Here is a 23587-nt window from a genome sequence, read left to right on the forward strand (position 1 = left end):
ACAAATATAATATTACAAAATTATTAATCTGAATTCTTTAGAGTCAATGGCAAAAAACATTAACTTCAATAAAACAGGATTACAATGTTTCCCAAATTGTATAAGATTCCCAATACGATGAAATTGGTTACAGGTAATCCTCGACGTACAACCACAACTGAGCCCAAAATTTAGGTTGCTAAGTGAGACAGTTGGTAAATGAGTTTTTCCCCATTTTACAATCCTTCTTGCCACAGTTGTTAAGTGAATCATTGCAACTGTTAAGTCAGTGCAGTTGTAACTTTCAATAGTCATTAAATTAATGGTTGTAAATTGAGGGCTACCTGTACCATGTCATTCTAGCTACTTTTAATGTTTTAAGATATTCAAAAAATACTTAGAAATAAATAATTTTCAGACATTACATTTTCTGCATAATATGCTCCAATTCTAAACAGTACAAATATTGTAGAAAGCAAAGTATAACAAAATATATTTTAAAAATGAACCAAATGCATGGTATAATACTATAAAATATAGTATTATTATGAGATTTATTTTAGAAAAAAATGTTTTCTATAAATATTTATATCATTGAATACTGGGAACAGTGTACAATTGAAAAATCTCTCTCTTTTCAATTCTTTTGTTTTTGCCTGATCTTTTAAAAATGTAAATAGATACAATCATTTAGAATATTTAAATTACATTAAGTTAAATGAATCCCAATTTTTGTAATTTGTTCATAGCACACAATTGAACAGGGGGCGGAGGATTACAAGGAGGGTTTTTTTGTTCTTGTTGCTGCTACTTAGCCAAATATTTATACAAGATCCCAAAGCAGACATACCTGTTGTCTATTACTGGGCATATATGGAAGCATAGTTGAAACATGAAACATTATTTCATAATCTTTATAGGTTGTGTAAAGAGAATGAGTTCCGGTTGAATCAGCTGAAAAGAAATTCCAAAAATGAGTACATAATTATTGACATTAAAGTACAGCTTAGTCCATTTTCTTCAAGTGAATGTTACTTCCCATTCTAAACTTTTTCAATTTATATAAACTAACTGGTGTATTCTGACTACTAATTGGTCCCTGCTGGCAGGTAAAAGAAAAAAAGGTAGAAGTTTTCCTGACCAGTAGTGTGCGACTCTAGGTTATGGTGCTCATCTCTTTTTCTTGGCCAAGGAAGCTAAGAACATAAGAAGAGCCATGCTGAATCAGGCCAAAGCCCATCGAGTCCAGCATTCTGTGTCACACAGTGGCCCACCAATTGTCCATGGGGATCTTGGGCAGAAAGAGAAGGCAAAACCCTCCCTTTCCCTTGACCCCCAATAAATGGTACCCAAGGGAATCCTGCCTACCTCAACCAACATAGAGGCGGCACTTGGACATCCGTTTCAATAACCATAAGCTAGCGTTGTCTGAAGACATTTCCGTGATCATGTGGCCAGCACAACTATATGCCAACATGCACGGAACACTGTTACCTTCCCATCGAATTGGCATCTATTTATCTACTTGCATTTGCAAGCTTTAAAACTGGTAGGTGGGCAGAAACTGAGGCAAAGAACAGGAGCTCACCCCATCGGGCGGTGCTCAGGTCTTGAACCCAAGCTGTCAGCTTTCCAACTGACAAGCTCAGTGTCTTTAACCTCTGACCCATCATGACCCCCTTCAGTATAAATAGCCTGCTGTTAATTAAATACAAACCCTTTGAAACAATATCTAGAGACCACAACATCCATCAATTGTATATTAGAAGCAATATTCCTACTTCCCACTTTTCTTTTCTTTTTTGCTTTATGTCTTAAAGATTGCACATCATAAAACAATTGGCACTTATAATGACAGACCGCAAAGGGATATGGAAGCATTTAAGTCCAAAGTGATGATTGTAAATAGCTTCTTCTACAGAGGGGTGGGTGGGTGTTGAAACCCAGGAATTTACAGGCACTGATTTAGAAAATAAAAATAAAAACTTTCATTACCGTTTTTTACATTTTATTGCATTTTGTCATTGCCACTTACTTTTATTATCCAATTGTGCTCGGTATTTGCTAAATCCTTTGAGTCGTACTCTTTGACCTAGAAGGTCAAGGAATTCTTCAAATGCAGGACCTGCTGTTTCATTGTTATACATCTCTTCCTCAGTGCTCTGGCCTGCTTTGCAATATAAGATTCCAATCTTGTGCTGAAAACTTAGCTGAAATTAGGAAAAAAATAGTTAGAGATAAGTATTTTTCCATCTTCCATCCAATCCACTTTTCCATCATATTAAACAAAAAAAAAGGTATGTGCTGAGTGTTTAAAACAGTTTTAAATAATGAAATGTCAAATTAGATTTTTTAAGTATTAAACTATGAATTACTGGATAATCACATCATCTTCTATTTTGGGATGACTAAAGCAAGCCCGATGTTGCAAATTAACTTTGAAAGACTTTTCCATTTATAAGTTGTCCATCAGAACTTTTATTTTTCTCTCCTTGCAGTAATAAAATATTACCCAGAATTTTCATTAAGAACATGCATAGAAAAGATTTGTTATTGGAGCTTTGCAGCTTTGATTGAAACCAAATGAAATATATTTCTCTCTAGTCCCAGCATAATGATTTGTGGATTATTTTATAAACAAAGATCCACATTCCATAAGAAAAGTATATGGGGAAAATTTTGCCAGGAAATATGTCTTAGCCAAAAACTAATTTCTACACAACTAATTGGTTCATCAAGTAAAGGCAAGCTCTAGATGGCTAGGACAATTAATTGGTGTGGAAATGAAATGTGGTAATGGAATAGATCTGCCAAGCAAATAACTTACTTTTACCAGAATGCAATCTATTAATGTGATATAAGATAAGGCAAACATAAGCAATTATCACAGAAACTACAATCATCCGGTTAAATGAACATACAATGTGCTTATTGTATGTAGCCATTTGTAAATAAAGTAATATTCAAACAGAATACACTTTATATAAAAGATAGTATTACTGAAAACTTCAAAGAATTAATGTCTCCAAAGATTTATGACAATTAAGAATACTTTTTTCATTTATTCACTACTTAAACTCCTACTATTTGATACATTCCTTGTTGTAATAATTATTTTCTATTTCCCTAGCCATTCGAAGAATATTTGGGGGGCATGGGGGACTTTGTTCTCACTTAAGGGAAAAATAATTTTCTGTATTGTCAAATTCATTGTGCTTAGTTTCTGATAGTCATCAGATCTTACCAAGCATGTATAAACTACCATTAGTAGAAAAAATAGTAATTGTTTTATACACTAGCATCTTTACAAAAGTGATACGATTTAGATGGCTAAATAAATGTTCTATCAATGAACAAAGGTAATTAAACAGTGATTTCATTTTTTCCATGTATATGTATATATGTATATACACATACCAATACACAAACAAACACATATATAAAAATATAATATGTACATGATATATACACATATACCCAGTTTATTCAAATAAATAAATATACTTTTTAGCCTTGCAGAAAGTCAGATCTTCTGCATTAGACCAGACAATCTCACCTTTATTCACTCTGAATTTAAAGTATATATTCATTTCATTGCTCATGCAGTGTTAACTTGTTAGATAGTCCCAATTAAGAATTTCAGTTCAGTAGGAAGATTAGTATTGCGAATAAAATGTGTTAATTATAATTAGAAAAGGGAAATTGGAAGAGGTGAAAGACTAGCAAGACAATAATTTTCTCCTTTCATGCAATTTGATGCTCTTAGCACAATGCTTTTTGAATATGCTTGCTTGACTATTAATGCAAAAGTCCTCTTTCTACTATGTTATTTATCTAACAGAAGTCACTGCAGTGAAAATCTTCGGTTCCTCAAACAGGTAAGATCAGAATCTCAAGTTTCTATTTATGAAAAGGAGATAACACATAGTAATGTTTTTAAAAAATCAATATCTACCCCTTGCTCATCCAGCTTAAGCAGCTGTTCATACACTTTGGGTGAGTTGGAAGCTTGTCTCAGGCACTGAATATTCAGTTCTGGAATTACATATCCCAATACTTCCTTAAGAGGTAAACCTCGTGCTGTGCCGTGTCTAGCAGTAGACGGAATTGCATCTTCTGAAATGGCTCCTCGCAGTGTTGTAAGCTGTAGCAACAGAAAATGGATTGCAATATGTTTAATATGAATGCAGTCTTCAGCAACCAAAAATGTAGACACACTGATGCTTAATTCATGATATGAAAGAAGTTCAAATCAGTGGCATTTGCAGGGGACCAAGACAAGGAAATGGTAACAATACCAGTCCTTTGTGCATGTATACAAATTCAGTCCACATTCAAAGTCTTTGACCACAGAGTTACAATTGACTATTTTGTCCTCCATCCATTCCCTTTTAAGAACAGCAATAGCACTTAGGACTTATATATTGCTTCACTGTAGGTCTTACAATCCTGTCTTAGCAATTTACAGAGTCGGCATCTTGGCCCCAACAATCTGGGTCCTGAGAAGAATGGAAGACTGAGTCAACTTTGAACCAGTCAGGATCAAACTTCTGGCTGTGGGCAAAGTTTGCCTGCAATACTACATTCTAATTACTATGCCACCATGTCACCTTGGTGGAAAGCCATTGATTCAAACAATATGTCCTTCTCCCCCCTCTAGATGGATAGACAATAGACAGACAGACAGATAGATGATATGATATATGAAACAACAGACATCACGATCTCTGGAACTTTTAAAAAATTATTTACTAAGCTTTCATTAGTCCCTGATAACAGCGTCAGAGTGTTAAAATCACCATTGAAGAGATGCTTGCTTTTTATATGTTGCTCATCAATGTAGTCAACCTTGCCTTCCCTTGCCTCCCCACACCCCAATTAGCTTTGTTGTTTTTGCCTTAGTCAGACTGACCGATAGAGGTGTGGCTTCCCTATTGTTATTGCTTGGGCTTTCCTTTATTTATTTATTTGTTTGTTTGTTTGTCAAACAAGTATAGTATTATAGTGCATATTAACATAACATACATAAGTAGAACATAATAATAGAAAGGATAATAAGACAGTACGACAGGGACATTAGGCACATAAGTGCACTTATGCACGCCCCTTACAGACCTCTTAGAAAAGGGGAGAGGTCAATTGTAGATAATGTAAGGTTGAAGATTTTGGGGTTGGGGGAAGCAACAACAGAGTCAGGTAATGAGTTCCAGGCGGTGACTGTTGGGTTTAACCACTCTACTACATGCTTGCACTGTCTTGTAAACACATCTCTATGGTCAGGTCGCAATTAACTGACCAGTGTGTCACCTTTTGATGACAAAAAGGGGCAGGTACTCTGCAGACTATATAAACTTCTGCAGAGTAGATGCTCCTCCCCTTCTGATCCTCTTTTCGCCTTGATGACCCTTCCTTGTCCACCTCCTGTGTGCTCCATTGTCCTCAGCTGATGGCACATGTGTGAAATGAAATCCAAAGCCATCCTCACACATGGGACCATCCGGAAGTTATTAATATGGACTGGAATATAAACTTATCGGCCTGCAATCTGTAATTGCATGAATCAACATAATTGTAAGTAAACACTGTATTTTTTCATCATTATAAAGGAGTGATAATTCATTGCTAACAAATGGGATTCTGAACCACGTGTTATTTCTTGCCATGCTAAATCCGCTGCAAATTAAGCCAGCTGAACTCTGCTAATACAAATAATATTAATAATAATCAAAATACCCAACAGTGACCACTCTATTGCTGAAATCGTCAGGATCAAATTAGATTTACATCAAGTAAATTTCAAGTTTGGAGCGATTTACATTCAGTTTGTATCTTTTACGTGCTCTTGTGTTGTTGTTGTTAAAAGGTGAAGTAGTCACTGACAGGGAGTGAAGGGTAATGCCGAACCGTCAGATATTACTTTGAAGACATTTTCCGCGGCTCCCTCCCCCTCATCACTACTCCTATCCTTCCCAGGGACACTCCTTGCATCCCCCAAGTGTCAAGGTCCCAGGTAGCATCTAAACTAAATCAGAGTCCAAGTCAAGGTACTCCTCAAAGTTCCAATTTATTGTCGAAACCATCCTGGCACTTACACCCAGTTGAAAGTTCTCACCCCTTATCCCCCACCCACAAACAAGTCACGTTGCCCACTTAGATTGTGCCAGTGTGGCAAGTCCTCCTTCCACTTCCGCCCAGGTAGGTGAGCATGGGAAGGCCTTGAACCACTCAAAAGGATGCTTTGTGGCTGCATCTTTTCCCTCATGAAAACCACCCCTCGAAAGTTCCCATAAACATCAGGCCTTTTATTGATAGTGTGGCAAGCTGTTAATTTATCACCAACTTCTGCACCGGCTTGACACCAAGTTCATTTGTTGCAGTTCAAATCTGGAGGACCAGAAACTTTCCACTCCCATTTTAAATAAACTGCATACATTTTATCAGCAAACTGCTTGAAAGTTCATCTCTCTGATATGAACGGAACTTGATATTTATCTAACTACCAAAGTAAGATAGGACAAAAGAGACTCTATTAATAAAGAGATTCTAGAACTTTTGTTTACATTGCACTACAATTGCTTATAGTTATGGTGTGACACTTTTGGATTAACAACCAAGGGATCATTCAAAGAATACCATTTAGCTTTGGGAGAATTATGTCTGACTTCTAAGAATGATCTGTTGGGACAGTAGTTACAATAATGATAGATAAGTTGGGCTGGCACAAGAAAGCTCCATTCTGATAACTAAAAAAGGAACAACTGGAAAAGACAGAATAAACAACTACACTCCTCTTAGAAATTCGCCAGTTCACCGATACTGCTATTAAGCTGAGTCATCTCCAGAATGAAAAATACTGTAATTCCCTAGAGTCTAATGTTGTCAACCTTGATTTTATAAACATTTTAAAGTCAGTTAGTCTGAAACACTTGCATTTCATTTCACTTTTCTGATGTTTTCCTAGAAGGCCTATGATAAATCTGAAATTTTCTAGGTCTGTGAACAAAACTTTTTTTTTAATTTTACAAAAATTAATTTAACAGCCACATTTCAAAAGTAAATCTAATTTTTTTATTTTAAGAAATGCATACAGTTTAAGAAAACTGGTACTTCAAATATCCTTCCTTTTAACTTTAATAACATGTCTACTTCTATTTTTAAACTTCACAAATAAATTGATATTCAACAACATTGTATTTAAAAATAGAAATTGGCATCCTTCACGTACTTCCCTCTCTTAATTTTTTTCCAAGCCAATTCTTCTTCCAAACACTCTTCCCAAGTCTGTTTATAGTTCTATAATCCTCTTTACAGTTATACTTAGCTTCTGCATATTTGCTGGTTCTATTTTCTCCATCTGTTTGTCTTTGGAAAATGTTAACTATTCCCTATAGCTCTTTCCCTTAGTTGCTAAAACTGAGAAAGAAATGAATTAAGAACTGCTAGGTTCTAATATGTTTTGGTACCACTACACTCCATTTATGAATTTATTCCCAAAATATTTAAACATACTACTGTGGGGAAATCCAAATAAATGCTACTAGAATCAATAAATATACATGAAGAGATATAAGATTGCATTATAAAGTGTAACTATCAATCATTCCACTGAAGTATGAAAACCTGAAATTGATACAAATATCTCACACACAATGCTATATAAACTATTACTTGTTCACTCGATTTTATTTGAACTGAGAAGATAAAAGATAACGCTAAAAGCTGAGAACAGAAGATCAGTATTAAAAGGAGCAAATGCAGGACAAAGATAAGAATGAACAAGGCCATTGTTGTCTTGCATACTAAATTGTGCAATGAAAACTGATGTGATGCTAAATAAAATGGATGAAAGCATGACATATATTGTTGAGAGCGCCCACACATGGAAATACATATATGTACATTTGTCTCTGCATTCTAAAATATTCAAATGTGCATCAGATAAGTTTGTTTGAAAGATAATTGATTAGAGTTCACTTGCTCAAATTGTTTTCACTGAGTTGTTTATGAGAACTGACAGCAGTTCTCCATATCCTGATACCATATCACAGGTATCTCCAAAGTGTGGACAGATAAGAGTCCATTGTCAACATTTATGATCAGAAGCCTGAGCAGAAAAAAATTACTCAGAATGCTATAGATAGCATTTACACCAAAATACCAAGCAAGAATCCTCAGAAATTATGACAGTTAAACGTATTATTTAATTAATAACCCTGAACTGGCATCTTTTCCAAATGAGGGTTTCATTCCAATTAATCTATGAAATAAGCATGAAGGCATGTTAATAGAATATTATGTGTATACACAAATTAGTATTTCCAGCTATCCTTAGGAACTAATGTGCAGAAAGGCAAAATAAAGACAAGTAGCTATCATAGATCATTCATAGAACATATTTAATTCATCCAGTTATATACATGTGGGACCATACAGTCCACATGAAAGAATATAAAATACAGTGGTACCTCGTGATACGAACCCCTCGTGATACAAACACTTCAAGATACGAACTCGGGGTTCAAAAATTTTTTGCCTCTTCTTACTAACTTTTTTCACCTTACAAACCCACCGCAGATTGCAAAATGGCGCTCCGCTGGGCGCCGCCACCCGGCTGTCACCTTTTAAAACAGCTGGGGGGGCTTCTCGCCGTTCTCCCAAACCCGAACCCAAACTTTTCGGGTTCGGGAGGCCGCCGAGAAGCACCGCCGCCTGGCTGTCACCTTCTTAAACAGCCAGGGGGCTTCTTGGCGTTCTCCCGAACCCGAACCCGGAAGTTCGGGTTCGGGAGGCCACCAAGAAGCACCCAGCTGTTTCAGAAGGTTACAGCTGGGTGGCGGCGCTCGGCAGAGCGCCGTTTTTGCGATCGGCGGCGGCGTTTTCGGCCGATCTGGAGGCCAGAAAGGAGGTGGGGAATCCCAATAGGGAATTCCATGGGCGGAGCTTTGACGTCACGAAGACCCCCGGCTGTTTTAAAAGGTGACAGCCTGGCGGCGGTGCCTAGCGGAGCGCCATTTTGGGATTTTCCCCCCCCTTGCACGCATTAATCGCTTTTACATTGTTTCCAATGGGAAACATTGTTTCGTGTTACGAACTTTTCGCCTTACAAACCTTCCGGAACCAATTAGGTTCTTAAGACAAGGTATTACTGTAAATACATAATAAAAGTTCTGTAAAAACCTGTTTCTCTTTTACATCTTGATTCTGAAGAACGGTGGAAAGCCTACCTCACTTGTTCTGAACACTATACGATGGTTGAATTGTAAACCTTCTTTTTCTTTTCCTTCTTCAAACTTCTCCCTTCGGATGCTGACTGCTACAGGTCCCAAATGTTCATCTATTCCAAAGTAGTTTTGATGCTCTGTAATGTATAAATAGGGCAAAATAATAACGAAAATACCATTAATTTCAACAGCATAGGAATTAATTGTCCACAAGAAGCCAATACTATTAGAATGTGCTTTTTGGGATTGTATCTACAATATATAAAATTGATTTTTTTTTTACCTCTATTCTTCATTAATACACTGTATTAATTTATCAAATATGCTTCATGATTAACAATTTGCTTATCAACATCATGCAAAACAAGGTAATTACTGACAGTAGGATACACAACCTCACCTAGTAGTATCCCAATGTAAATTTCTAACGTGATTTAATCAATGGCTAGATGGATGAGCATGATAGAAGCTATACCTCAAAAAATCTAAAAGTTACCATGTTGGGGAACAATTGGGGAACCATGCTGGGGAACAAAAAGAACCATGGCACTAAATGTTTAGAAGTGTTGGTTATGACCTATAAAGCCCTTCATGGCACCGGGCCAGGTTATCTCCGGGACCGCCTTCTGCCGCAGGAATCCCAGCGACCAATTAGGTCACACAGAGTGGGCCTTCTCCGGGTCCCGTCAACTAAACAATGTCGTTTGGCGGGACCCAGAGGAAGAGCCTTCTCTGTGGCGGCCCCAACCCTCTGGAACTAACTCCCCCCAGAGATTAGAATAGCCCCCACCCTTCCTGCCTTTCGTAAGCTTCTTAAAACCCACCTCTGTCGTCAGGCATGGGGGAATTAAGATAGTCTTTCCCCCTAGGCTTCTACAATTTATGTATGGTACGTTTGTATGTATGATTGGTTTTAAAATAAGGGTTTTTAGCTACTTTAGTATTGGATTGTCGCATGTTGTTTTTACCACTGTTGTTAGCCGCCCCGAGTCTACGGAGAGGGGCGGCATACAAATCCAATAAAATGAAATGAATGAATAAAATGAGAATTGGGAGTTTGCTAGTTTTGTCATTGAACCTGTAGCTTCTCACTTCTAAATTTAGTAACTTTGGGGCATGTATGATAGAATGTAATAGTTTGGATTCCCAGGAGGAAGCAGGTACATTCCATAGAAAAAACAGCTCAATATGGATAGTTTGTGTGAGAGAAAAAGGATGAACACAATCCTTCAATAATTATTTTCAGAATGCAGTAGATGTTAATGTAGATAGTAGAATGTTTCAGTTTGGCAAAATTCTGTCTACAGGTATGGAACAATAAAGAAATTTACTTGGGAGAATCAACATTTTAGCCCATTTGTTATTGTTTTGGGACCCTGATATCAAACTGCTGATCTTTCAAATAGCTTGAAGATATGTTTTTCCATCACAGACCAGTGTGGATAGGGTATTAGAAAAGCCAGCATTATATGTACCAATCTTATTCAGCTAGAAAAATGTTTAAAGGGAATTCAATTATTTTTATTGATTTTTCTTTGTTTGCTTTTGTCCTTTTACTCATCACATTAAATTACATTAGGTGATTTATATTAGTTAAGATAGGCGACCATAAAAATCTGTTTAGTGGCTAACATAAATAAATACAGCACCTCTTTTGAAAGCTTGGCAAACCTAATTGTTATGCAATTTATCCTAAGAATAATTCTTCTCATTATATAAGGCTAAGGAAAAATATGCCAACTTATAAAAATCCATTCAGTATTATGATTCATCAGGGCTTTGACTTCCAAATTCCTAGACTATATAAAATGGGAGCTCACTTATTCAAAGTTTGATATGAGTGCACTAAAACATGATTGTTCTCTCTAGGAACTCTCCCTCTCTCCCTCAGTTACTCATTCAACTCCTTAACACAGATATGTAGGAAAGAAACAGAATCAATTTCTCTCAATTCTTTCACTCTCTCAAATCCAAGCATGTTCAATCATCCTTAAAAAATATCTTCATTGATCCCTTCTTCATTCATATTAATTTGTCTATATTCTTTAATCCAGGAAGTAATTTTAAGAGTTTTCTATTGAAAAGGCCTCTTGGAAGTTACAATATTCATTTTTTACAAAAATGGCAGATTTTACCCATTTGGCACACTGTCATAATCACAGTGTCTATTTTGCTGTGTAAATAAATGTCTAACTTTCAATACTAAAAAGTATGAAACTGGAGCATATTTGCAATATTAAGAACTAACATGCTGCAAAGTTTCCAAAAGATGCCCTAATTAATTCCATGAGCCACAAGCCAAGCTTCAAAAGAAATACAGCCATTTATTAGGAGCAACATTCCAATTTTTGGAGTCAAAACTGACCTCACGTAACTTATGGGCCTCTATGACCCTGTCTCCCATCTCCTCCCTGGACATGTCATAAAACACATTCTCCAATGAACCACGTTGGTTAAGATGAAACCCACACCCTTCCTGCTGACTCCGGTATCCTAGGACACAATCTGAAGAAAGGCATTTGTCGAATGTAGTTTCAGTTTCCAAGCAGCTCCGTCAGTTCTTCTTCCCCCCTCCTGCTTATGGCAACTTGAAAGCTTTGCAGTGACACATGCCTGATTTATTTAATAATGCTTCAGTTAGAAGAGTATTAAGAATCTTGACATGCTTGGAACACAAAAACTATTTTTCAAAAAATAAATTTAAGAATCTACCACTTCTGCAGTCAGAGAAGTTTTCTTTCTGTCTGAGGGCAAACCTATGCTGATTTCATAATGTTTCTAATCATACGTTCAATAAATGATATAAGGCAAAATATTTTAGGAAATTAATATACTTTAAAAGTAGGGTACATATGTTTTATATATTTCTGGGTATGTAGTATAAATATAAATTAAAGAGATACCAAAAGTATGGCCCCAAACAAGTACGGTGTTAAGAAAAAGAAGAATTTGCTTTCACTGTTCAAAAAAAGCTTGCAATGATCTGAGATTTATAATAAAACAAGACACATACTATCAGTGTTCCCTCTAATTTTTTTGGAGGGTGGGCGGAAAAGTATAGTGTCTGAGCGGCAGTCCCTTCGGGACTGGGCGGCACATAAATAATAAATAAATAAATAAATAAACAAACAAACAAACAAAAAACCCACCCTGTTTTGCCTCAGAGAATTTCAAAATAAAATACAGTACTGTGTGTCTATAACAGTGAGCTCATAATAGGGCAACTCTATCAATATCAAAATGCCACTTAAATTGTTGAGCTAGTTTCAAACTAGATTTTGATTTTCTTTCTCTCTTCCTTACTCCCATTCTTTTTCTTTCTCTTTTCCTTCCTCTCTTTTTTCTATCTGTTTCTCTCTCTTCCTCTCTCTCTCCTTCCCTCTCACTCTTTCCCTCTCGGCTTCTGGGCAGGTTTGGAAAACTCTGAGTTGATGATGATTTTTAAGTGAGCGATTGCTCACTGCTCAGCTTAGAAGGAACTATGCATACTATTATGGAAGGAGTGACAGTCACTTAGGTAAGCCTAGGTAGAGGCAGATGTGTCTCCTGCTTGGGCAAAGGGTTGGACTAGATGACCTGCAAGGTCCCTTTTAACTCTGTTAATTTGTTATGATGAGTAGTAAAGAAGATGGATGGGATGGATGGATGGATGGATGGATGGAAAAATTAAGATTGAAAGCTAAAGCTCAGAAAGCTGTTAATATAAACAAAATGGACATTTAAATATGTTCAAATAAAAAAGAAAATGAGTAATACAATAGGTTCTCACCAATATTGTAAAATACTACCCTGTTTCCCTGAAAATAAGACCCTGTCTTATATTATTTTGAACCCTGAAATAAGTGCTTGGCCTTATTGCCATGCACTCAAAACCCTGATTGGGCTTATTATCAGGGGATGTCTTAATTTGGGGAAAACAGTGTACCAGAAATCCTAACAAGGAAAAAGTAAAACTACTTGGCTTCATCTTCTCCAACAAGAGCCTTGTGTTCTGCTAGTAATTGTGAACAGCAGGTTGAAGGGGTACCATTGCAGCTTGAGAATGATCAAAGATGGTAAATTGGCTTTTGCAAAGTGGCCCTACTTCATTTCACAGAGTTACTTCAAGCCTAATCATAGAAGCAATTCAATTCAAGGCAGCGAAATGGAAAGCATTCTACTTTACTGCCACTAATAAAAGCATCAAGACAGGCTACTTTATTTCAACCAGGCATTTTGCTTCATGGAGAACAGCTGAAATACCAGATGCATGAAGGAGGTCAAAGAGCAACCTCTATCTTTTATCAAGGGAGAAGGGAGAATCAAAAGGCTAAAACCTAGCACTCGAAATCTGGAAAAATTCTAGACAAAATTGTTAAATTATTTGGAAACAATGCAGTAACTGCTGAGAATCACCACAAATGGATAAAGAACAAATTTTAATTACCTTTATCTCATTTTTAAACTGATAAACTTTGTTAGTAGACTATGCCAATGCAGTAGACACAATATACAGTGGTACCTCTATAAGAACACTTCTAATTAAGGATTTTTCTAGATAAGAACCAGGAGTTCAAGATTTTTTTGCCTCTTCTTAAGAACCATTTTCTACTTAAGAACCCGAGCCCGGAAAAATTCCCTAGGAAATTTGAGAATGGCATGAAGACCCAGCCAGTTTCCTGCCATTCCCCCTGGGTTTCTCTCTCTGGTGCAGTGTATGGGGGCAGCCTTGTGCCGGGTGTATGGGAGGCGCATCCTCGCCAACTCAGAGTTCCTCCTTTTTTTTTTTTAAGCCTTAAAGTTTTGGATTTTTTTTATTCCCCTCACCTCACCTTCTTCCTTCCGCAGTGACTCTCCTCCTCCTCTACTTCCTCCTTCTCCCACCCAAATTCTGAGCTTTTATTTATTTCCTAATGAGTTTGCACACATTATTTGCTTTTACATTGATTCCTATGAGAAAAATTGCTTCTACTTACAAACTTTTCTACTTAAGAACCTGGTCACGGAACAAATTAAGTTCCTAAGTACCACTGTATATATTTCTCTATTTGCATGTTGCAAAGTAAGACTGTAGCCATTAGATTAGCAAATTAAGTAAAATTAATTAGATGTTTCAAAACTGGTTTGAAAACTACCACATTTCCCCCAAAATAAGACCTTGTCTTATTTTTTTTAAACCCTGAAATAAGTGCTTGGCCTTATTGTCATGCACGCAAAAGCCCAATTGTGCTTATTATCAGAGGATATATTATTTGGGGGAAAACAAGGTACGTTCCAGCAATGCTCATCAACAGAACTAACTAATTTGGCAATAGTAAATATGAAGAGGTTCTGGGATTTTTAGATTTTTAATTTCTGGGATCAGAAATTAAATATTATACACCAACATAAATGATCAGAAAAAGACATAATAATTTAAGCTTGGGGTTTTTTTTTTCTAAATTGGTTAAACTATTTCAATTATTTTGCCAAGGGGTCTGATGCAATTAAGAAGGAATTAAGCATGCTTTGCCCTTAAAAGACTAAGTGGAGATATCACAGAATTTACAGTTGTAGAATCTATCTACAACTCCAACAAAGGAATATGCATTTTCAGTAACTTATTTAAAAAGAACATAAAATCCAAGCCGTAACACCTTGAAAGTCAAAGATGCTAAAGAAAATTACTCACCTTTTCCATAGAAGAACTTCCTGTAATAATAGGCACCAAGATCAATGTGTTCTATGACATAACGCTTAACTTTCTCTCTGTGGATTGGTTGGTTTTCCCTTGGGACTTCTAGGACAGAAACACCTGCATTGGTGCAATGGGAACTTAGGGATGATTCAAAAGAGCAATTATCTCCTGAAGCAAAAGATGCTGAATTTGCTCTAGAGAGTGCAATCCTCCTATCTCCTTCCCCACCAGTTTCATTCCTGAAATAAGGACAATTCAATACTAAATCATTACTCTTCCCGTCGCCTTCATCGGCATCCAAATTTTCCTTTGAATTTAGATCCTCTTTACTTCCCAAAGGAGATTCACAGCTCCCAATCTGGCTTGCTGTCATTGAAGTTTGTGACGCAGCCGACGCCCCGGTGGTTATATTCTTTCTTTTGCCCACGTTAATTTTAGTAGCCATTGCTTCATTTATGTTGAACAGAATACTTTGAACATCGTAGTGTGCAAAGCACTTCTGACAATTCCAAGGGTGAGCGTTCTTCTCAAGTCTACTCTCCTCCAATTCAGCTGCGAATTTTAGTGCATCGTGTTCACTTTTAGCAGTCCTCAGCTTTTTGAAAAGAGATGTTTCTACCGACTCCGATTTCAATCTCCACTTGAAAGATTTTTCCTGATCCCTCCCAATAAGCAAGGTGCTATCCATATAATCCATTCCAGAAATCCTGACAAACTCTCCTCTTGAAATCTGGGTTGCTGCATGGAGACTTGGAGAAATGGCGGAGTCGCAGTGGAAAAATTCAGGAAGTCCAAACGGCGCGTGTATTTTGTGCTCAACGTTCTCTACGGTATAGCCGCGCAGCATTGCGAAAAAGTTCTCTCCACACAAGCCTTGCCTGTCAATTGATGAAGTACTTCCATACTCCCGATGAAGAGACGCTCCTGTATTTGGGTTCACAGCATTCTGGTCCAGAGCATCCTCGGTGTCAATGTCACTGATTGTAACATCGCTATTACTCCTTTGCCTTATAGGATGAAGCCCCCTGTGCGGAGAATGGATAAAAATGTCTCCTAGTCCATACTTGGCTCCTGCAAACTCCAAATCAAGCTGTTCCTTTTGCTGTCCTTCACTCTGATCCCCATTTACAAATCCACCACTCTCACTTTGAGGCCTGTCTTCCCAGGTAGCATTGGGTAGTTCCTTGACACAGTCTTTCTTGGGTGGCCATTCAGAAACTCTGGCTCGTACTCCCATTTTAGGCACAGCAGGTGTACCATTGGCCGAGTTACTATTTTCACTTTTGTTGCTGGTATTCAGGGATATGGGAGGACCCATATTACCATTCAAAGCCTTAAATTTTCTGGCAAAGTAATCATCTGATTGCATTATTCTGACCGATTCCCTGTATTTTGAGGAACCTCTGCTAGGTTTGTGCTTTTCTTCTTGGGAAGATTTCTTATCACTCATATCCAAAGAAAATAGAATATTATGTTTTATCTTCAAGACCGGTGTTGTTGTTGCTGTAACATTTTCATTATAAATAAAATAATTATATATCTAAAATTTGATCCTGTCACTGTTTCAGACGATAGTCTTGTATAATTCATTTCTCATTCTTCATATATTTTGATCAAGAATGAATCTGGAGTTGACTCACGCCACGTACCTGTCGACATTAAAAAAAGAAAGAAAATAAATTAACATATATTTTGAAATGAATGTTAAAAAAAATTCCCACCACCTAAAATTGTAAATAAATAAATGTAAACAACTGTAAATAATTAAATTAAATTCAGCCTGTTCAATTATTGCTAGGTATAAATAGGCAGCTTCATAAAACTAGAGAGGCAGTTTTGAATATCCAAATATTCCCTGATCTCTGTTGAGGTTCCTCTCCTATTGTAAAGTTGTAATGCATGCTTCTACACCGAGATAGATTCTAGAGCCGTTAGATTTAATAACTTAAAAATGAATGATTAATATTTACAGTTTGGTATATTCACAATGTTTATAATATGTTATATAATTATTGTACTTTATCTTGATTGCAAATACCTAGAATTAAAGTTAGAACAAGGAAAATAAAATAATTCTGCCACAGAACCCCCCCCCCCAGGGAACGAATGTTGGCAGTCTGTTCCTACCAATCTTCACTGCAATGTTAAATTATTAGCTAGCACTAGATTTTTTGATCACAAGAACCTCCACCTTTTAAAAGATCTGTTACTGAAACCTGAATACAGATTACTTACTTGCTTACATTTCTAAAAATATCTCAGACTAGACAATATTATATTGCCAACTTAAATCAAATTATGCGTTATTGAATAATAGCAGATTTAGTTGCATTTTAAAAAGATTTTTATGTTACATAATTTAAGGAGGGAGTGTATGGGGTGCTCAGGGAGGGGTAGCACGTCTGGTGTAGGGACATGTCGTGTCCTTTTACGGCAGGTCATATAGGGCAGCTTTTAGGGCAGCTGATTCACCTTTGGTCCGCACCTGTCACTCAGCTCTCACCTGTGGCTCCTAGTAGCTGCAGTATGTGCAGCAGCCACAAACGGGGCAATAGCTTCGACACGCTGGCCAAACCAGGCTGAGAGTAACCGATGGGTCATTGACCTTTGGCGAGATAGGGACTCGTCTATCCCGAGCATGTGAAAACAGATTCCGACAGACTGAGCAGATGAAACCTACTAGAATAGATCAACGGTTATGAAAGCGGTCTCTGCAAGCAATGTGGTACGCTAAGAGCATGGCAAACCACGAAAGACGCCCTGGTCAACCACTAGGAGAAGGGAAACTCTGACTGCAAACCTCCACTGCCTTGTAACTATTTCCATCACTGGAAAAGAATTCAGGAGTAAACCTTGAGGCAAAATACAGAGCCGGAATCCCGGAAGCAGTTCGTGACTATGTACAGCCATGTTCTGATAACTCCTGCACTGTAGCTGGAACCAATCGTATTAGCCTTTGGATTATTACTATGACTTTAGTAATCGGGTTGTCGAAGCATAGAACTCCTTACCGGACTCTATAGTATCATCCCCTAACCCCCTACATTTTACCCTTAGACTATCCACGGTTGACCTCTCCAGATTCCTAAGAGGTCAGCAAGGGGCGTACCTAAGCGCACTAGAGTGCCTTCCATCCCCTGTCCTACAGTCTCTCCTATATCTTGTATTTCTTCTCTACTATATCCTCTATAACCTTCATTGTGTATTATTGTGTATTGGACAAGATAGATAGATAGATAGATAGATAGATAGATAGATAGATAGATAGATAGATAGATAGATAGATAGATTTCAGAGACGTGGAGAGGGGGGATATGCTGCTTGGGTAATAGTCTATCCTCCATACTAACCTACCAGGCTTCATGCTCTGGGAACCCCAGAACATGATACCATGGTCTTTCGAGACTGAAGGATGCCAATGCCAATGCAATTTAAGGAGAGAAAGTAGAAATGTACAAACCAGCCAAATCTGTTTATAATCCAGTGTGAGATCTAATTTAATTTGAACATCTGAATTGAAGAATCACTTATGAATCAATGTTAAAATATTTTCTGCACATTTATGGAAACCATATAAATTATCAAAGGAATCCGATCTGAGAATTGGAATAAACTTGCTAATTTTACGCAAAAAGAAACTCCATTGATAGATTTGATTAAATTACCAAATAACAGACTGTCCAAACTGAAGCTTTCCCTAGGTCCTAATACATAAAAAAAGTTCTGACATTTGCAAACAAATAGTTAAGAAATGGTCCATATTTTCTTTTAAAGGATATAAAATTCATGGGTCAAAATAATGCTTTACTAATATTTAGTAAAGCAGAGAGGATTTTTACTAATACCCACACTCACAATAGGAAATGTTAACAGCACATTAAATATACAAAACTGATCTGGACACCTCTTTAAACATGAATGAGCAGTGTTAAACATATGACTTTATTTTGCAGAACTGATACAATCTAATGAGTGTTTTGATCTGGGTCCAGTCATTAGTGTCTGACATACTATGATTTAATCAGATCATAAACAAGACAATCATTTGAACTCTGCTTCCTCCCATAGCACATGCTGTTTTAGAAGTCCATGGACTGAGGAAGTAGATAGAGAGCTGTCCCAACTGTTTCTGGCCACTTATGGACTTGATCCATCATTTTATCTGCTCATGAAGAGATTGATAGAAAACATGGTGGATTGGACCTTGGAGTTGGTAACCACCTTTCTTTAATAGGTAGAATGACAGCAGTCTTGAAAGAGACTATGGGTGCTCCCTCTTCAAGAAGTTGTCTTTGATCCAACTGTTTTTACCAGTTATTACTCTGTCTATAACCTTATCTTCTTGAAGATAAGATCTGATTAGTATTCAGCTACCATACATAGACTAAACTCTTTCAGATTGGATTCAAACTTGGAAATGACTCTCATTACCTGTTGTGGAAGATCCGTGTTGAGACCTGGATGGAAATAGTGATCCCTCCTGATTCTTTTCGACCTCTCACTAATTTTAAATATATTTGACCATTCTAATCTCTTGGACCGTTCAGACCAGAGAATTGAAACACTGCATAGTGGATGGTTCTGTTCCTCTTCCAGTGAGCCATTTCAGGCACGGGAGGGAGAAAGATCAGCTAAACAATTGCTCTTTTTTTGGACAGCTCATGCTTTGGACTTTTCTCCCTGCTTATTGTTAACTGGAAGGAAAGGTCTTCCCTCAGCTTGGGGCATGGCACTATTAATACATTGGTGACACCAACTGTACATGGTTACTATGAGCTACACTAGGAGGGGAGTGAAAATCTTGGCCCAGTGTCTGGAAGTTGTCAGGTTTGGATAGGATAAAATAGGCTGAAATTGAATAGAAGAAAGGCAAGGTCGCTATTTGTTCATGAGGATTATCTGGCATTTCCGGTGTTGTCTTTTTAATGGGATGGAATTGCCTCTGAGATACCAGATCTGTGACATCCTGGAGGCTAGATGTCTCCCACTATCCCCTAGATCAGACCTGGGCAAAATGCAGCCCAAGGGCCAGATGCGGCCCGACCCCGTCTGTGACCGGCCCGCGGAGGTCAGTCCAAGTTTTCTAGATAAGAACTGGGTGTTCAAGATTTAATATATAATATATAATTATATATATAATATATAACATGTAATATATAATATAATATAATAACTAATATAATTAATATAATATTATATAATATATAATATATAATTATAATTTATAATTACAATATACCTGTAATTAACTTAGTTCTACCCAATAATATACAGTATTGGGTAGAACTGAGTTAATTATATTAGTCCGGCCCATTAAAACCATCCCAATTTCTCATGCGGCCCTATGGCAAAATTAATTGCCCACTCCTGCCCTAGATAGTGGGAAGAGATGCTGAGATGCAATATACTAAGCATATTTCCCCCGTTAATATTAACTCTTCATGATTCTGTAAATTACATTATTTTTATAACTTTCAAACAGCTTCCACATTTTCTTTAAGTCTGTTTTCCAGTTACTCAGTTAGAAGAATGTATCTTTTACCAGCCTCATAGGGAACTTGTTCCTTCCTACCTATACAATTTCCATGTTTTCCCCCACTTTCTTTCCATGTCCTTTTCCTCCAAAATCCCCTTGACACTAGTATAAAATAGTCTGTTCTACATTAAACACTCATCACGGTTATATCCCTCACCCATGTTCTCAATCTTTCATGCATAAATCAATCATGCGTCTAGATTTATATTCATTATTTCGCTACATGTATCTACATAATAGACTTATTCAAAACCTACAGAAATGTTCTGTCTAGACCTTTCATATGGCCCAGTCATTTCATTATTTTTTCATTGCATTCCCACCCATTCATTTATGCCCTTGGCTGAATATTTTTCTCCTTCATATTTATTCAGAAAGTTCCCAAAACACATATCTGTTTTTTCCATTATCATCACTCACTAGAGCATAACATGCAACCATCACTAACTGGGCATAGCAATAAAGGTCTCTCTAGGAATACAAACATATTCTCATGAGTTAAAGAGTCCAAATTTTGAAATATAAATACTTTTTATTGCAGATGCAAACATTTCTGTTAGAATGAAAATCAGCTACTGGCATTCAGAATGTCTATGAATCCAACCCCATTCTTTTTCCTTACCTGGCCTTTTGCCACCCGTTTCTTAACTACGAATGTTGAGAAATATCTGCAAAGCATTTGCATAATGGCTTGGTTTGGCATTAGATTCTATACATTCCTTCTTCCAGCTTCAGCCTGATATTACAAATGTATACTTTAATCCAGTGGTTCTCAACCTTTCTAATGCCACGACCCCTTAATACAGTTCCTCATCTTGTGGTGACCCCCGACTATAAGTTTAGCGCCAATTCTTTCAACAGATCTTTAAGCTGATTGGCAAGAGGTCAGAGGAACACCCCCCTGTAAACACCTGATTGGTTGGATTGTAAAAATATGTTCCGAGATGGCAGAATAGAAGCTTTAGTTGCTAACACCATTTGTCTTTTCCCATGGTCTTAGGCGACCCCTGTGAAATGGCCGTTCGACCCCCAAAGGGGTCCCGATCCCAAGGTTGAGAACCACTGCTTTAATCTATATCTAGAACAGCCGTTAGGATTCTCTCTGTGAAATATTGGAGTATAGAATCCTCACAGGCTTTGATAAACTGTTTAAATGAAATAATTAGAAAAGTTGCTCAAGAATAAATCCGACATATGCAGAGCATAAGAGACAAGCTATACATAGGATAATCAAAATTTAATTTCTACATCTCTTTTGTATTACATCTGAAAGCTTCCTACTACATTACGTATACATGTCTATGCAATGGACCAGATTAGTTTCTGTATCTCTGTTTCTAGCTGAGAATCTAATCCTTGCAGCAACCTGGTTTAGACCAATCCATATTTTCTAACATAAGCCAACTTTCATTCATAATAAAGCCCATATCTTCATATACCAGCTCCATTTCACAATTTCTGACCACTTTTATTCAGACTTATTACATCCTTCACTTTTCTCTTGTTTTTCTCTTCCATTTCATATGCTAACCCAGTGTTTCCCAGCCTTGGCAACTTGAAGGTATTTGGACTTCAACTCCCAGAATTCCCCAGCCAGCAAATGCTGGCTGGGGAATTCTGGGAGTTGAAGTTCAGATATCTTCAAGTTGCCAAGGTTGGGAAACACTGTGCTAACCTATACCCTTTATAATAATAATAATAATTTATTGGATTTGTATGCTGCCCCTCTCCTCCTGTGTTACAAGTTATAATATTTCATATACAGTAATTACTACTGGATAGGTCCCTAAACATTGTCTCAAGTCATATTGAGTAGCAGAAGTTGATCAAGACTTTCATATAATACTCATATAATAAGGTAGAGCAAATTGTCATTCTTATTTGTACCTACGGCCCATGCACAACCAAAGCACATATTTTCTCCAAATAATACATCCTATTATTCTAACCCAAGCTAGAATCTATAATCTAGACTTTATCTTGCGTTACTTCTGAAGATTGCCATCCTTTCTTTTCAAGTTCTAAAAGGGTGTCATTTCCTCTAAGTATTTCATTCAACCCATGTTCAACTTTAAATCTTCAGTTTTAAAGATGCTTTTCATATTCAGAGAGCTCTGGTTATAGCTAGGATACAGTGGGTTTTGGAAAAGAAAAAACAGAAGCTGCTGTTACTTCAATCTGAGAACCTTTTCTGCAATTATTTGGGATGTTGACTGCTACTTTTGAAATGCTGTAGCACTCAGCTAAATAAAATGGAGCTTTGGTGCAAAAACAAGGAGCCTTATTGTATTACTGGTTGCTCAAATTAATATTTAATGAGAAGAGTTTGCCTTTTTATAGAACAGAGATTGATTAAAAGAACCTAAATTATTCCCATCCCTAGTATGTTTATAATGAAAGTTATCAGAACAGAGCTGGTGTCCCATAACATTGCAGTATTGTGTTTCAAAGAAAGTCCAGATGGCTCAAGAAAGTACAAATAAAGTGAAGAGTGGAGAGGGCAAATGAGGATATCACTAAAAGATGCCAAGTCAGATCTAAAAGTAAATCTTTGTCACATTTTTTTTCTGAAGCTAAAAACTAATGGACGTAAAGACATCCATTATAAAACAGAACCCAATTAGTTGGTTGAAAAACCACTTTAATAAAAAGCAAATAGAAAGCTGATTTTGAAAGAGGTATATCTGCCAATAAATCCACAGCCTAGTAGGGAAAAAATGAAGATGAACTTTGTGTAGCATGACTCTGTACCAGTGATGGCAAATCTTTTTTTCCTCGGGTGCCGAAAGTACGTGTGCGGGAGCTATCGTGTAACATAGAAACATAGAAGACTGACGGCAGAAAAAGACCTCATGGCCCATCTAGTCTGCCCTTATACTATTTTCTGTAATTTATCTTAGGATGGATATGTGTTTACCCAGGCATGTTTAAATTCGGTTACTGTGGATTTATCAACCACGTCTGCTAGAAGTTTGTTCCAAGGATCTACTACTCTTTCAGTAAAATAATATTTTCTCATGTTGCTTTTGATCTTTCCCCCAACTAACTTCAGATTGTGTCCCCTTGTTCTTGTGTTCCTATTAAAAACACTTTCCTCCTGAACCTTATTTAACCCTTTAACATATTTAAATGTTTCGATCATGTCCCCCCTTTTCCTTCTGTCCTCCAGACTATACAGATTGAGTTCATTAAGTC

At 37.0% G+C, this 23587-nt stretch overlaps 1 protein-coding gene across 3 annotated transcripts in view; it reads right to left on the reverse strand.

The window, feature by feature from the left end:
* Window positions 1-23587, reverse strand: part of SIPA1L2 (signal induced proliferation associated 1 like 2) — a 133416-nt gene that overhangs the window by 81265 nt on the left and 28564 nt on the right. For all 3 annotated transcript variants that reach the window (XR_011557460.1, XM_070733965.1, XM_070733964.1), the window contains exons 2-6: window positions 14851-16505; window positions 9204-9337; window positions 3935-4123; window positions 2015-2189; window positions 830-933 (exon numbers count right to left, since the gene is read on the reverse strand). Coding sequence is in view for 2 of the 3 variants with exons in the window: in XM_070733965.1 (XP_070590066.1) it covers window positions 830-933; window positions 2015-2189; window positions 3935-4123; window positions 9204-9337; window positions 14851-16306 (2058 nt within the window). In the remaining variant the exon portion in view is untranslated. The remainder of the gene's footprint in view (window positions 1-829; window positions 934-2014; window positions 2190-3934; window positions 4124-9203; window positions 9338-14850; window positions 16506-23587) is intronic.

This window comes from Erythrolamprus reginae, chromosome 1 (genome assembly GCF_031021105.1).
Source record: "Erythrolamprus reginae isolate rEryReg1 chromosome 1, rEryReg1.hap1, whole genome shotgun sequence".
Taxonomy (NCBI): Eukaryota; Metazoa; Chordata; class Lepidosauria; order Squamata; family Dipsadidae; genus Erythrolamprus; species Erythrolamprus reginae.